General features: G+C 48.2%; 1 protein-coding gene across 12 annotated transcripts in view; it reads right to left on the reverse strand.

Annotated features, from left to right (window-relative positions):
- ANKRD27 (ankyrin repeat domain 27) overlaps positions 1 to 15,208 on the reverse strand; it is a gene marked incomplete at its 3' end in the record, with an annotated part of 54,490 nt that overhangs the window by 25,647 nt on the left and 13,635 nt on the right. For 11 of the 12 annotated variants that reach the window (XM_082608114.1, XM_082608113.1, XM_082608120.1 and 8 more), the window contains 11 exons: positions 11,985 to 12,095; positions 9,933 to 10,089; positions 9,048 to 9,202; positions 8,559 to 8,618; positions 8,020 to 8,073; positions 7,848 to 7,913; positions 7,684 to 7,760; positions 6,752 to 6,873; positions 5,599 to 5,677; positions 4,967 to 5,099; positions 277 to 369 (listed from right to left, as the gene is read on the reverse strand). In XM_082608114.1, coding sequence (XP_082464240.1) covers positions 277 to 369; positions 4,967 to 5,099; positions 5,599 to 5,677; positions 6,752 to 6,873; positions 7,684 to 7,760; positions 7,848 to 7,913; positions 8,020 to 8,073; positions 8,559 to 8,618; positions 9,048 to 9,202; positions 9,933 to 10,089; positions 11,985 to 12,095 — 1,107 coding nt within the window. The remainder of the gene's footprint in view (positions 1 to 276; positions 370 to 4,966; positions 5,100 to 5,598; positions 5,678 to 6,751; positions 6,874 to 7,683; positions 7,761 to 7,847; positions 7,914 to 8,019; positions 8,074 to 8,558; positions 8,619 to 9,047; positions 9,203 to 9,932; positions 10,090 to 11,984; positions 12,096 to 15,208) is intronic. The other variant, XM_082608116.1, reaches the window with a different exon arrangement.

The following is a 15,208-nucleotide window of genomic DNA, read 5'->3' on the forward strand; positions in this document are numbered from 1 at the left end:
AGCCATGTTTCGCCAAATGGGGAGAGGAGGACAGCCGGGCAGAGGGTCCCAGACGCAGGGCCCGGTGCCCTCGCTATGCTGCCCAGCAGGGCTACAGCGTGGCTCACGTCGGGGGAGATGGGCAGCCGAGCTGATCCAGCATCCCTATCACTCCCTCAAGCACAAAACGAACTCCTGCATTGAACTACGCAGACCACCCTGATAGATTCTACAGAGGTGTGGGAGGATGGAGAGCCCCTCACACATCTGTGCCCGCAGGACCTCTGCGTGTCTTACCTGAAACAAGCAGTCAATGGGAGTTGAGGTCATCTGAGACAGCAAGCTCATTCTCTGCTTAAGGAACAGTCGGTCGCCAAATCCCTCAGACTCCTGCAGGAAAAGCCGACAATCCGTTTTATCACACGTCATGCACTGTCACTGCAGATTCTTGAAAACAGAGGACCCAGGAAGGATCCCTGCTGTTTCCCACAAAACAGGACCGGCAGGGCCTCTCCCCGCCCCCAGGGAGCCGCACAACAGACCCTCATCAGGCTGGGAGAGGGGCTCCCTGTCTGCCTCTCCAGGACGTGGGGCTCTGCGGACAGCTTCCCAGCAGGAATCTGGGAGGGGGCAGCATGATGTGTGTGTGTGAGTGAGTGTGAGTGTGTGTGTGTGTGTGTGTGTGTGGAATGTGGCATCTCTAAGTGTGAAATGTGGCATGCACACAGCACCATCCCCCACGTGGAAACCTGGATTGTCCCGGCCTCCCCCTCCTCTCAAAACATCTGTCCTAATGCCTGCAGAGCCCTGTCCGCTGCATGTTACCTGGGCCCACAGACAGGGGAACCATGTGACAGGCTGGTCTACCCTTCCCAGTGTGAACCAGCAAGAGAGAGAAGGGTCCTGCTTTTTGAACATACTTACTAAAACATCAGAGAACACGGCCACTGGCCCAAAGTCCAATAAAATATGGGGTCCACCCCAATGAATAAACTCGGGTCTTTATAGTGCAGGTAATTTTTACCTAGATATAGAAATCTAAAAATGTATCCTTTCTCTATGAAATCATTTCTAATGAGACACTTCAATGCTCACTTGAGCACCTGTGACTAAATTGGTAACAAATTAACTTCCTCGAAAAGAATCTTGGTGGGAGACAGATGGAATTGTTTCCAGCCAGCTGCTGCCAGAAGAACTCACCAAACCCTGAGAAAATTATGGGAACATTTCTCTCTGTGGCCCCCTAGGTTCTGATGAAGAGGTCCAGTTAAACACAGAGCTGGCAGCATTTCTGGGGTCCACTGCCAAGCAGGGCCCCTCATGCCAGCCGCCCTCATGGGGCTGTCTTGGCAAACAAACACCAACCCTCAGACGTAGAGCCACCTTTGCTCCCAGTCGGTATACGCTATGTAAAGAGATCAACCTGTTTTATTCAGGAATTTACAGCTGAGCTGTACATCAGAGAAACATCAAAGACCTTATCGTTCAGGTAAATTTGGGGCTCTTTCCTCCACTTAGGTGACTGTTTGAAGGGCACTGAGGAAAGGAGGCAGGTCTTCCAGGACTGACTGCTCAGGGAAGAATGAACAACCAGAAGACATAGCATATAAGCTAAGATCAATTCGGGAAAAGGGTAAATACTATTTACTGGAAGCCCAGTAATGTGAAAAAGACCTGCAAAGCTGGAGCAGAGAAGGGCGGAGATCCTTTCAAGGTTCTCCTCCATTTTTTTCTGTCCACAAAGGTAAATCTAGAGTCATCCCAGTAATGGTTATTTTCAAAAAAGCTCAAGTCTTCATTAGTGAACATGCTTAAAGAATGTTTACGGTCATCTCAAGTATGATTATGTCTTGGGGAGAAAATTTCTGCGAAACTACATTATAGTATATAAAGAGTCAATAGTAAAACATTATTTGATTTCCTAACACTTAGTCCTTAATGTTTTTCAGAAACTTCACCTGCTGTGTGGAGATACACTTGGGCTCTTTCCCCGGGAAATTCTATCAATACCAACAAGCAGCCGTGGCCTCGCACTTTCCTAGATGGAACTGCGCTAAGGCACAGGCAATGCCACAGATGGAATCCCAACACTGGCATCACAAAAGACAAGGAAGCCACAACACCTGCTCTGTCCATAAAGGTAAAAGGACACCTCTCAGGCATGACCCACTCAAGACCCAAGGCTCGGGCTCCATGGCCAGCAGAGAGGATGATGCAACCTTGTCGCAAGTCCAGGGGGACCAACCACCCTCCAATCCGGGAGGGCAGGACCAGGGTCTGACAGCCCAGACAAGAGGGGCGCGCTGGGCTGTGTCCCCCCCTTTTGCCCACCCAAGCTAACAGCCATCCTTGGGGCTATCCATGCAGGATGCACCAGAGAGCCAGGAAACAGAGACATCCAGATGCAGGTGTTGCAAGATCAAGGAAGGGCATCTGTATCACTTCACACTTCGCAAAGGCACTTCCAAATATGCCATTTGATCCTCGCAACCACCTGGCAAGGGGGAAATACATGACACGATCCCCAGGGTAGACAGGAGGGACAGAGGCTCAGAGAGACAAACAGACTTGCCCAAGGGCTGGACTCAAACCAACACCAGCACAAGAGGGGCCACCCCTCAAACACTGCCACAATCCCACTTGGAATATTTTCTGAAGGAAAAGTATGTGTGAGAAGCTGTTAGTGTTTGGTCAACCACCTCTTTACTCTCTGGCCAAAGGCCTTCAAGCGTTGGACTTCCTGCCTACATGCCACGGAAAGTAAGAAAGCAGGATGGCTGTGGTACAGGATGGGTGCAGCAAGGGGACGGGAGCACCTTCAAGAGGTGGGCACTTCCCTCCAGGTGACAAGGGGCACCCCTGGCCCCAGCAAGGAGCATCAGGCAAGTCCTCTGCAGGGTAGTGGGTCCAGGAGGGGAGACCCATCAGAGGGAAAGAACCAGAAGGGCAGCCATGATGGAAAACCTCCTCAGGCACCATGGGAACAATACGTGTTCCTAGAACCTCACAGAAGACAACTTAAACTAAGAAATCTTGCTGCCCAACTCTGGAAGTGAGAGGCATGTCTTTTTTTTTTTATAAATTTATCTATTTATTATTTTATTTTTGGCTGCACTGGGTCTTTGTTGCTAGGCGCGGGCTTTCTCTAGTTGCTGGGGCCACTCTTCGTTGCGGTGCACAGGCTTCTCATTGCTGTGGCTTCTCTTGTTGTGGAGCACGGGCTCTAGGCGTGCCGGCTTCAGTAGTTGCGGCATGCACGCAAGGCTCAGTAGTTGTGGCTCGCGGGCTCTAGAGCACAGGCTCAGTAGTTGTGGCGCACGGGCTTAGTTGCTCCGCGGCATGTGGGATCTTCCCGGACCAGGGCTCGAACCCGTGTCCTCTGCCTTGGCAGGTGGATTCTTAACCACTGCGCCACCAGGGAAGCCCTGAGTGGCATTTCTGACTCTGCAGACCTGTGTGTACGCAGAGGGGCCCGTGAACACACACGTGTGCATTCTAGAATGTTAATGAGTTCCCCCTAAATTAGAAACAACTTTTCATGAGAGTCGCAGCCAGCCACATCTGAGATGAGATGCACAGCCTCTAATTTCACCTGCGTATGTGTGTGGGCAATCAAATCAGAGCAGAACTTAATTCTTCAGCAAGCACCGTGATACTGTTGGGCTATGTGCCAGCAAGTGCAGCATAAGCTCAAATTCTGGTTAAAAATATAATTGTATAAGTGCAGAAAAAAGACATATACCAAAATGTTAATAAGTCATCCCCAACTAGTGTGTTTATGGGAGGCTTTTGTTGTCTTCACTGCTACTTTTTATATTTCACATATTATTTATAAGCAAATAGTTTTCTAATCAGAAAAAAATAGAGCTATTCATTTTGGGGAAAAAGCATACAAGGCTATCTACAATACAATTTCCATTATGTAAAGTATACATGGCAAGTAAAAAGACTAGAAAATACATAAACATGTTAACAATAAATGAATTCAGGGAACTGCTTGTACCTGAGTGTTCCTGTCTGAACAGGCCTATGTTCTTTTCCACGTGTTTCAACTTATTACTTTGGGAGCTTCTAACATCAGGGGAAAATTAAGATCAAGTTCAATCCTCAGGACTCTTGGTGTTTTTTTTTTTTTTTTTTTTTTTGGCTGCCTTGGGTCTTCGTTGCTGCATGCAGGCTTTCTCTAATTGTGGCGAGCGGGGGCTACTCTTCGTTGCGGGGCAGTGGCTTCTCTTGTTGCGGAGCACGGGCTCTAGGCACGCAGGCTTCAGTAGTTGCAGCTTGTGGGCTCAGGAGTTGTGGCTCGCAGGCTCTAGAGCGCAGGCTCAGTAGTTGTGGCACACGGGCTTAGCTGCTCCACAGCATGTGGGATCTTCCTGGACCAGGGCTCGAACCCGTGTCCCCTGCACTGGCAGGCAGATTCTTAACCACTGCACCACCAGGGAAGTCCCAGGACTCTTGGTTTTTAATACAGAAATCTCTTCATTCGATTGATTTCAACTTTGCAATTTCTGTGAATACTGTCACGTTTTGCTGGTTGGTATGGCAGTGAAATAAGCCAGCAGTGCAATCTTGGTTCAAGAGTCTCACAGTTCTCATGGGAACATAATCGCCTCCACTAGCCAAAGCTCACCAACCAACTAAGAAAATAATAATAGGGCCACTGAGTCCTGAAAACTGCAGACGTTAGTAATCTCATCTCTTGCCCATCGTGATCAGGATACCCCAATTCACCACTTCTAGCTTCCCCTTCTGCCCGTGTGCTTTTGAGGATGACAAGGATTAATGAAGCACATCAACAATGTGAAAGACAAGATAACGCGCAAACTTTCACAACCTACGGGGGGCTAGTGTTCACTTACTGGGCTGAGGCCCCATTCTCTCGGGAGAGCATCTCTGACTGCCCCTCCCCCACACCACCCTGAGAACCCCATCACACACGCCGTGACACCCACAAAGAAAGGGCAGAGAAGGAGGGAGGGCTTACCAGTGGCTTAACGGAGAGGCTTCCCTGCCGAATATATTCAATTGCAGCCTCAACTGAGGTCAGGCAGTATCCCAGTTCATCTTTTGCTGAGCTGCTAAATCTGAAGTTTTTGATATAACTCAAATTTGCCATCCTAATAAAAGGAAGAAAAAAGTTTTATTGTTGTATACCCAATTAACACTTCGGCAGAAACAATGCTATTGGCTTCGTCATCAAGTTGGTTAGCTCCTGGGAGCCAGGGCTGCTTGTCCCTGGATCTTTATTTAGAAGGAGCACAATTAGGAAAATAAGTAAAGCTACTTGCGACTTTCCTGGAATGGGCTAGTTTTTAGAAAGCTGGTAAATATACAGGGAACTTGCATTTCTGTGGGAAAAGGATGGGCTTTGGAGCCAGACAGAATTGGAGTCTGCTTCCCGCTCAGCCACTGACTAGCCACATGCTCCAGAATGAGAAACGTAAGCTCACTGGGCCTCAGTTTCCCCATCTGTACATGGAATGACAGCCACCCCTTGCAGGACGAAGGCAGGGCAGTGCCTGGCTCATAAGGGGCACTCAGTTTCCTAGAGTGACACAAAAACCACCCCAGTATAGTGCTGCCATTTTGAAAAAGCATTTTAACAAAAAATATTACCAGTTAGGGATCTCTGTTTTCACAAGCAAATACAACAGAACTGATAGCAGATCATCAGCACACATGGTCTCCAAGTTAACTGCAAGGGGGAAACACATATTCAAAGCCATCCTGGGACTCAATGGACCGACAAGTGTTATCAACTCCCCACCACCATCCAACCCACAAAACCACAATCCAGGAAGATGACACATCAGGGAGAAATTCAATCGCACAATTTCCTTTCTAGTGTCCTGAATAGATGTCAGACTCCAGGGGAAAATGAATGCTTAGCATCCTCAGAACACGTGCAGAAGAAGCAAACTGCAAGCAGACCACCCCTTGCTACCTCCCGGGACAGATAAAGAGCCCGAGGAAGTCAGCAATGGTGGATACAACTTGAAGGTGTGCCAGAGCCACTGCCAAAAGCCTCTTTCCTCCTGGGATCATTTCTGTTTCATACACCTCAGAGTCTAATGCCGACCTGCAGCTTGACTCTATTTTTTTCATTAAAATTTTGTTTAAGTAATCCATTCACACATTTAAAATTTCAAAAAGTACAAAAGGGCAAACCGTGCACATCTCTCCCATCCCTGCCACCCAGACTTCTTTCCCAGAGGTCACTGCTGTTGCTTCCCACGTACCTGTCCACAGACAGTCTATGATCTCCCCATTGTATATATGGATACAGAGTCGCCCCCTTTCCACAATGCTGCTGGAAGGGTACCTACCGTACACACTCCTGTTCATTTCATTCATTGATAATACGCTTCGAAGATCACCCCCTATCTGCCCACACAGATCTGCCTTCTCATTACTTTTTTCTTAACTTATTTTACTTTTCATAATGGAAAATTTTAAACGTATACAAAATTAGAGAGAACAACTTAACAGTTGAACCCCCATGTTTCCATCACCAGTTTGACTCGTTTTTGAGGCCACTGCTTCTCCACCAGCATTTTCTCACCCTAAAGATGCCTCACCTACCCCGCCCCCCGACCCCCATTACTAGGTACCCACTCCTCAGATCAGACACCCGGGCACTCACACAGAAATGCTCTGCTGCACATCCACCCATCTCTATGACCCTTTAAGATGGCACTGCTTCTCAACAGATGTTTGCAGCTGGATGTATGCAGCCACCCCACTGCAGGCCCCTTCCCCGAGCACACACCTCTCTGGCTGGGAGACTGGGTGATCAGCTGTACCACCTTCCGCAAACAAGCCAGCTTCTGCTGCGGGGATGTGCACCTGTTCAGCTGAGCCAGTTCCCTCTTGGCACGAGGTATGTTGAAGCTGCAAAATGATTTGGAAAGTGACCACATAAGACCACGGTGTGAGGGCCCTCCTTCTCGGATCTAATCCCATACCTCAGATTCACATTTCTTACAGCAAACTGTAAGTAAAGACAAACAAAACTAGAAACTCAGAAGTAATCTGACTCGGGTCACTGGCAAAACCCAGCAGCTTTCAAGGTGCCAATCAAGCTGCCAGGTGATGTAGCTGCACCAGAAAATTAGGAAAAAAAATCAGCAAGCCTTAGCCCCAGAGTGAAATAGGCCAATGGGCCGGGGCGGGGGGGAGTTTAGATTTTTTTTTTTTTTTTTTAACTTTTTGGCTGAGCTACGCGGCATGCGGAATCTTAGTTCCCCAACCAGGGATCGAACCCGTGCCCCCTGCAGGGAAGCACAAAGTCTTAACCGCTGGACCACCAAGGAAGTCTCTAGACATTTTTGTAATAAAATGAAACTTAATCCAGAAGGAGATGCCCCTAAAGCAGGGGTCCCTCAGACTGGCAGGTGAGGAGAGACATCTGTGTGCAGGGCCCACCTGGGTGAGCTGCGTGCCTGCCCAGAGACCAGCTGTGTACAACCCCACCCCTTCGGGCTCCCACTCACCGGGTGCTGGCAGACGGGTGCAGGAGCAGGCCAGCTCCGAAACAGTCATCTGCCAGCCTCAGCCCCTTCATCTTTGGTCACAAATAACTGCCCTGCTCCACGGTCTGAACCATGTCAAATCAGTGCCCCCACTGCTGCTTCGGCAGCGGGGGGGATGGCGAACGGTGCCCCAGCCCGAGGACACAGCCACAGCATCACAAACCCTTACCTGAACTCAGGTTTCACACCAATATCCTTCTGCTGAAGATCTTGAAGGCTCCTTGTGATTTTGTTAAAGGCAGCATCCTAACAAGAGATTTTAATGAAGCTTCAAATGTCTTAAAAGGCTTAGAACAGGGCTTCCATCCTGGATGATGATGATGGAGAACCTACCTCGCTTGCCTCCATGGTCCCCACATATTTAAAGATCAGGTCGTAAATATCGTGCTGGACGTACATCTGTGAAATCAACGGGACCCAGTTCAAGGCATGTGAGTGGGGGGTGGGCAACAAAGGAGCCCCCAGCACTGCCGTCTTCTCTCCCCTCGCTGCCCTGGCCCCTTACCTCTACAGCCTGCTTCATCAGGTTCATCTGGGCCTCCTGCTTGGCGAGCACTTTCTGGAGGACAAGACGAGTACAGTTACAGAGCATGGACTAGCATGTGGGCAAACTGTAAGTCTCTCTCTCTTCTTTTTTTTGTTTTTTTTTGGATTATTTAGTTGATTCACAATGTTGTGTTAATTTCTGCTGCACAGCACAGTGATTCAGTTATACATATATATACTTTCTTTTTTTTATATTCTTTTCCATTATGGTTTATCACAGGATGTTGAATATAGTTCCCTGTGCTATACAGCAGGACCTGGTGGTTTGTCCATCCTATACATGATAGTTTACATCTGCTAACCCCAAACTTCCACTCCTTCCCTCCTCCAACCCTCTCCTCCTCGGCAACCACCAGTCTGTTCTCTATGTCCGTGAGTCTGTTTCTGTTTCGTAGATAGATTCACTTGTGGCATATTTTAGATTCCACGCATAAGTGATATATGCTATTTATCTCTCTCTTTCCGGCAAGTATCTCTTTTGAACGCCGTGCTGCTTACCAGGTGGGAGTCCCTCAGCAGCTGCTGGAGGCATCTGGTGTAGAGAGCATTCACGGAGTCCTGTGCAACACAGAGCAGAGAGAGGTCACCCTCGTGATCCGAGGCCACAGCACAAAACCCGGGACACGTAACGTGCCCTGGGGCAAAGAGAATGGATTTCCTGGGTGACAAGCTCTAAATCCTAAAGTCAGCTTATCAAATCAAGTCTGTGATTTGTTTTTCCACTTTTTTTAGGTACATGCATTAAAAGTAGGAAAAAAATTCCCCTTAGGGTTAACATAGATGATAACAATATTCATTTTTATACTTCTCTGTGATCTTCAAGTTTTCTACAGTGGTCTGTACTACTTTGATAGGTAAAAAGAAACATTTAAACAAAACTTCCAACGATGGAGGCAGCAAAGTTACAGAGTGAACCGAGAGGGATCCTGGTGCTCTGAACTGGCCTGAGACAAGGCACGCCTAGCAAAGCAAGACACGGCCACTGACTATGTGATGACGGAGGCTCTTTCTTTCACACTCTCTGAACGTTCGCTGGAAAGAGGCGATGTTCCTGTCAAATCGCTCTGCATGTCTTCCCAAAAACTCTCTCACGTCTTCGATGGTTTTCAGGGAAAAGGGATCTGAGGGTGTTGAAGGCTCTTCTGAAAAAAGGACAGAGGGTCAGGCTGGCTGAAGGCTTCACTGTTTCCTAACAGGGCAAGTCCCACAACCCTTTGCCCTGCTCCTCCAGGATCTGACGCTCCATCTTCCACAGGAGGAGAGGGATGACCTTATTTCAAGATATCGCCCAAGAGCAGCCCAGTTGGGGGTCCAGAGAGCCTGGTCCTCTTGAAGCCCTTTCCTGGGACCACACCTGAATTATCTGGGACCCTAGGCATGACCTGTGAGGCCGTGGTGAGGAAGCCCTGATTCCTGATGATAAGAGCATCGGATAGGAGCGTTTGGCACATTAATTGTTATCTCAGCTTCGTGGAGCACCAAAGAATTATTATCTGTTAAAAATAATGAGATCTCAAAGAGGCACAGCAGTGAGGCTGGGTGGGTAATAATGCTGTAGGAGGTAGCCCTAAAGCCGAGGCCCAGAGACAAAGCCAGGGCTGCCACTTTGCACAACTCCAGGGGGCGACATTCCCACTAAGCTCTATGTGTGAAACATCCAACATGTGCAACCACACACAGCAGTCTAATCCACATCACCTTGGCTCAAGATGACTTTCTGATTAAGTTTTAGGGGGAATTATTGTAAACAGTTATGCAGGTTTCTAGCGGGCTCTTGAATATTTTATGGGATGTTTACAACAGCTGCGTCAGGAGGAAGTTCAACAAGCACGTTTCTCCGAATCAGGAGAAAGGGGTTTTCTCTCAGAATACCTGAACTCTCTCTCTTTTCCAAAGGATGGGCTATGCACAGTATGCTGAAACTTTCTTCTTTTTCATTGTAGAAAGTTTCTTCAAAGAGAATGGGCACTGAGAGAAGACAGGCGAAACCAGCTCCTAGTTTAATCCTGTTTCCTTGGATAAAGACATCCTGGAACAAGAGAGCCATCACTGTACCAGCAGCCCGTGTGACTGCCGACCCCTCTCAGCCTGGTCCCCATCCGGCACTTCACCCCACCCGCCTGCCGCTGCTCCAGTGTGGGTTTGCGGGGGGCACCAACACTCTTCCAGCTTGCTTTTTGATACTAAAATGTTTTCTTCCCTCTTTGTTCAACCTGTCACTCCAGCTACATAATACCCTGATCCTTTTCACATGTTGCAACCCAAAAGCACTGTACCCTCCGCAAAAGGAAAAAAGTAAGAAGGTTCCCCTCTCTGAATAAGAGATCAGAATGACCCGACGCTGCAACCCGGAAGCACTGAAGGATGCGCGCTGCATCCGCTCCGTGGCTCATCACTCTGGCCGTGGCCAAGGTGCCCGGGAAGACCAGCCACGATGAGCCCAGTGCCTCTGTTCTCTTGGTAGATTTGGGTACCGGGAAGAAAACAAGTAAACTGATGGGCAGCTGTGGTGAGCAGATCCCTGGCAGGAAAATAGCAGCATGCTTGGGAGCCACAGGGCTGCAGACCACCCCTCACCCCAGACTGGCGTACTGGTACCCACCCCTCCTCGACCCCCCCCCCAGTGCCCATGGCCCCAGCTACACCAGTGTGGGCCCCCACTCCTGACTGCGGGTAGGCTGGGGACCACGGCCAGTCCTGACCAGGGATGGAACCTCCCCCTCTCAGAACCTATCTGCTTCCGCTTTAAAAAAATAAGAGAATGCCTACCCCAAAGTTTACATCAACAATGAGACAGACTGACGTCACGTGCCTCCTGACACGATGCACTGAGAGAGAGAAAACACCCTTCCGAGGAGGCGTTCCTACTGAAAAGGCATAACTGCGATCTAATCATGGGAAACATCAGAGAAACCCACACTGAGGGAGAGTCTACAAAGCAAGACAAAAATGTCAATGTCATGAAAGACACAGACTGAGGAACCGTTCCAAATGGAAGGAAACTAAAAAGACTAACCACTGAATACACTGCATGATCCCAGACATGATCCTGGATCTAAAAAATAGATCTTTTTTGCTATAATAGGGTATTACAACTAGCAGAATTTGTTGAAGGACAGTATGCTGGGACTTCCCTGGTGGTCTAGTGGTTAAGACTCTGCACTTCCAATGCAGGGGGCGCAGGCTCAATCCCTGGTCAGGGACTAAGATCCCACATGCCGGGGTGCGGCCAAAAAACCCAAAAAAGATAAAAAAAGGACAGCATGTTGGAGAAGCATATTCTATCAATGCTAAATTTTCTGTGTGATCACTATGCTGTATTACATAGGAAATACACGTTGTTTTGAAGCAAAGGGACATGGTGTCTGCAACTCTTACTCTTTCTGAAAAAGTTCAGAAAAAGTAATAATGTGTGTGTGTAGACAGATAGAGAGCTAGACAGATGGTTAGATGGGGATAGGGGTGAGGAAATAAAACAGATGTGGCCAAAATGCTAACAGTTGACCAATCTGGGCAGAAAGGTATGTGAGAGTTCTCTGTACCTTACTGAAACTTTCTATAGGTTTGAGATGATTTCAAAACAAAAAATTCTTAAAATTATAAATTTATCCCTGATCCCAAGGGCACTAGGGATAAACAGCTTGCTCTGACAGGGCCTCTCTGGGGAGGTGTCCCAGCCACTCCCCGACAGAAGACCCACGGGCTGAGGGAGAGGTGCCCAGCCCCGCCTCACCTCCTGGCTGCAGCCAGGACCCTCCTCCCCACCACCAGCTCCTCCGCCCTCAAAGGTAGCAGGGCTGCTGTGCTGTCAAAGCCATCATGTAACACAGACGTGAAAGGGTGAGAAGCAGGATTCTCTCCCCTCCCCCACTCCCAAACACTGAGTGAGTGGCCCTGGTTGACCCACAAGAAACGAAAGAATACCTTTCCATTTAAGGTCTGAAAGTGTTCTTCCACTGGGGTCAAAATATAGGACTCAAACTGACAAGTAGACTGAACACTGCCTGACAGGCTTCCTTTGCAGGGTACTAACACCTGGAAAAAAAAAAAATTAGGGTGAATACTCAACAGACGTGTCATTTACAACTTCAGCAGAACACGAGGCATCCAAAGATGCTCCAGCGGAACTGCCACGGGGACCTGCTGGCAGAGAGAACCTCTGGGGTCACTGGCCAAAGGGGCAGCAGCTGATCTGTTGTCACTGTGATGGAAGCGGAGGCCCCCACCCAGCCGAGGGAGGAAGCACATGCCTCTCCCATCCCGGGGCCTCAGACCATAGCGCTCACTCCCACCCTGCTGGGCCCTCCCTGCGGCTACCCCAGGGGCCCCCTCTGTCCTCAGCAGGCTCAGGAATGATTCCAGATGAAGAAACAATAGTTTGAAAGTACAGAAAAGTGAAACTAAAAAAACACACGGAATCCCACCACCTGAATGATAAATGCAGCACAATGAAGACAGTTTCCTTCCCATCTTCTTTCTATGCTCTTTTAAGCTGAACTGTGATCACAGTTTTACCAGCCACAGAAATACAGTTTCCTATTGCAGGCTGCCACCTCCACCAGAGATGTCTCAGGTGCCAGACTGTGTCTCTGGGGCAGGCTCAACCTGAAACGTGAATTTTGGTCCCACCATGGCCACCATGATGACCAGGCACCAGCTTCTTTGCTCAACGCAGCAAAGGCAAGGAGCTGCCCTGGCAACCACACGTGGATCTGTGCTTGGCCCAGGGACTCACATTTAAGAGGAATCTCTCAGATTCAAGTGCACCTGGAAGACGACGACCAAAGTGGTGAAGTCCCTCAGAGCCCCAGCTCCTAAAGCAGCCTGGCGCAAGGCAAGCAGCTTCTGCGCTATCCCCACTGTATAGACAAGGAAACTGAGGCTCAAGGAAGTCCAGCAACCTGTCCAGGGGCACGCAGCCAGTGAGCGACAGAGCCAGGACTCAACCTCCTGTTCCCCACCTCACCAGAGCCCAGTCCTGTGGCCTCCTGGAGGCCAGTGCTGGGAGCAGGGAGCACAGCCCAGCATCTGCTGGAGTTTCCTCTGTGAAGACACCACGAAACTCTGGGGCCTTCAAGAGCAGTTGTCATTAGGAGCTTCCTCAGGCAGGTCAGAAAGAGCTTCTCTCCCCACGAGGGATAGGCCGATGGCTCACGGCAGAAAAGGGAGGCCCTCTTTGATGGAAGATCACAACTGTCTATGAAGTGGGCTTGCCTCTCTGCAAAAAATCAAGACTCAATCAGACCCAGAGCTAGACTTAACTACCAAGTTCAGGAAATGCAGAGACCAGAGGACCATGGTAAACACCACCACAGGACTGCAACCGGCAAAAGCCAGAAGGCAGGAAACTCTACAGGATGAATGACCTTGATGCTTGAATTGTGAGGAAAGAAGGAAAATGAGGAAAGTGGGGCCTACAGTTAAAAAAACAGACTGTGGTGATGATTTCACAAGTCTACACACATGTCAAAATGGATCCAGTTTTACACACTGAGTAGGTGCAGTTTAGTTGTTCTTTTCAAAGTTTAGCTCAAGAAAGTTAGGAGGAAAAGAGATTTAAAAGGCATACCAAGCAACAAGAATTTACTGTATAGCACAGGGAACTATATTCAATATCTTGTAATAACCTATAATGGAAAAGAACCTGAAAATATATATATATATAGGGGCTTCCCTGGTGGCGCAGTGGTTGAGAGTCCACCTGCCGATGCAGGGGACACGGGTTCGTGCCCCGGTCCGGGAGGATCCCACATGCCGCAGAGCGGCTGGGCCCGTGAGCCATGGCCGCTGAGCCTGCGCGTCCGGAGCCTGTGCTCCGCAACGGGAGAGGCCACAACAGTGAGAGGCCCGTGTACCGCTAAAAAAAAAAAAAAATATATATATATATATATATATATATATATATATATATATATAACAATCACTTTGCTATACACCTAAAACTAACATAATACTGTAAATCAACTATACTTAAATTTTTTTTTAAAAGGCCTACCAATCCAGAATAATGTGTGGATCACCTTTGGATTCTGATTTAAACAAACCAACTGGAAAACAAACAAACAAAAAATTATGAGACAATCTGGGAAATTTGAACAGTGACTAGACATTTGACAACTGTAAGGGGTTATTGAGGAATTTTTTAGCTGTGATAATGGTATGTGATTATTCTTTTAAGTCCTTATCATTTAAAACTCCATTCCTACATATTTACAGATGAAATCACATGACTACCTTATATAATTTTCTGGAATTTGCTTCAAAATGGTCCCCTGGCTAAGGGGAGAAGGCAGCAGGGATAGAAGTGAGATGTGCTGGCATCTGAGCCGGGCACTGTGGAAGCTGAGTGATGGGGGCGTGGGGTGCATTGCATGATTTGTTCCACTTGTACATGTTTGAGATTAAACATAATAATTTTTTTTTAATTTTCAGATAGCCAACTTTATTCAACTAATTATTAAAATTTGAGTTTGGTTTTTCTGTTTTTTCTTCATTCAATATTCATGACACTGGGCCCTGTTGGAGATACGATGTTTTGTCCTCATGGACGTTACATTCTAAGTGGAGGATACAGATTTCTGAATAATAAAACACATATTCCATATATCAGTAAGTTCTATGCAGAAAATAAAGCAAAATATCAGGACAGAGAATGACTGGAGTGGGACAAGGGTTCGCTAACTCAGGTGGAGTGGTTAGGGAGGTCTCTGAGGAAGTAGCTTTTGAGCAAGGAATGGATGAAGAGAAGGAACCACCAGCTAAAGATCTAAGGGAAGAACATTTTTGTCAGAAGAAAGCATGTGCAAAGGTCCTCAATGGGCTTGGTGGTAGCAGATGTGGAATGAGATATGGGGGAGAAAAACATAAAAATTTTAAATGTTAATGAAAGTGAGTCAGGTATGAGTCAGAACTGAGAAATGGCCTCAAGGTTCCTAGGTGGCCTCGAGGCAGCCGTGAACACAGAAAGATCTTGGAAACCCGAGGGTTGGCCCCAGGCCAGGGGACAGCATGAACCAGGCCTAGGGGATGTTTACGCAGGCCAAGTGATTGCCCCGCTCCAGCTCAATGGATCAAAGAGTCACACAGTCCCATCTGAGAAAGGGCCTCCGAGGGACCAGCAACTTCTGAGGTGCTTCAGAGACACCCCA

Source organism: Mesoplodon mirus (assembly GCF_964341445.2).
Source record: "Mesoplodon mirus genome assembly, chromosome: 19".
Lineage (NCBI taxonomy): Eukaryota > Metazoa > Chordata > Mammalia > Artiodactyla > Ziphiidae > Mesoplodon > Mesoplodon mirus.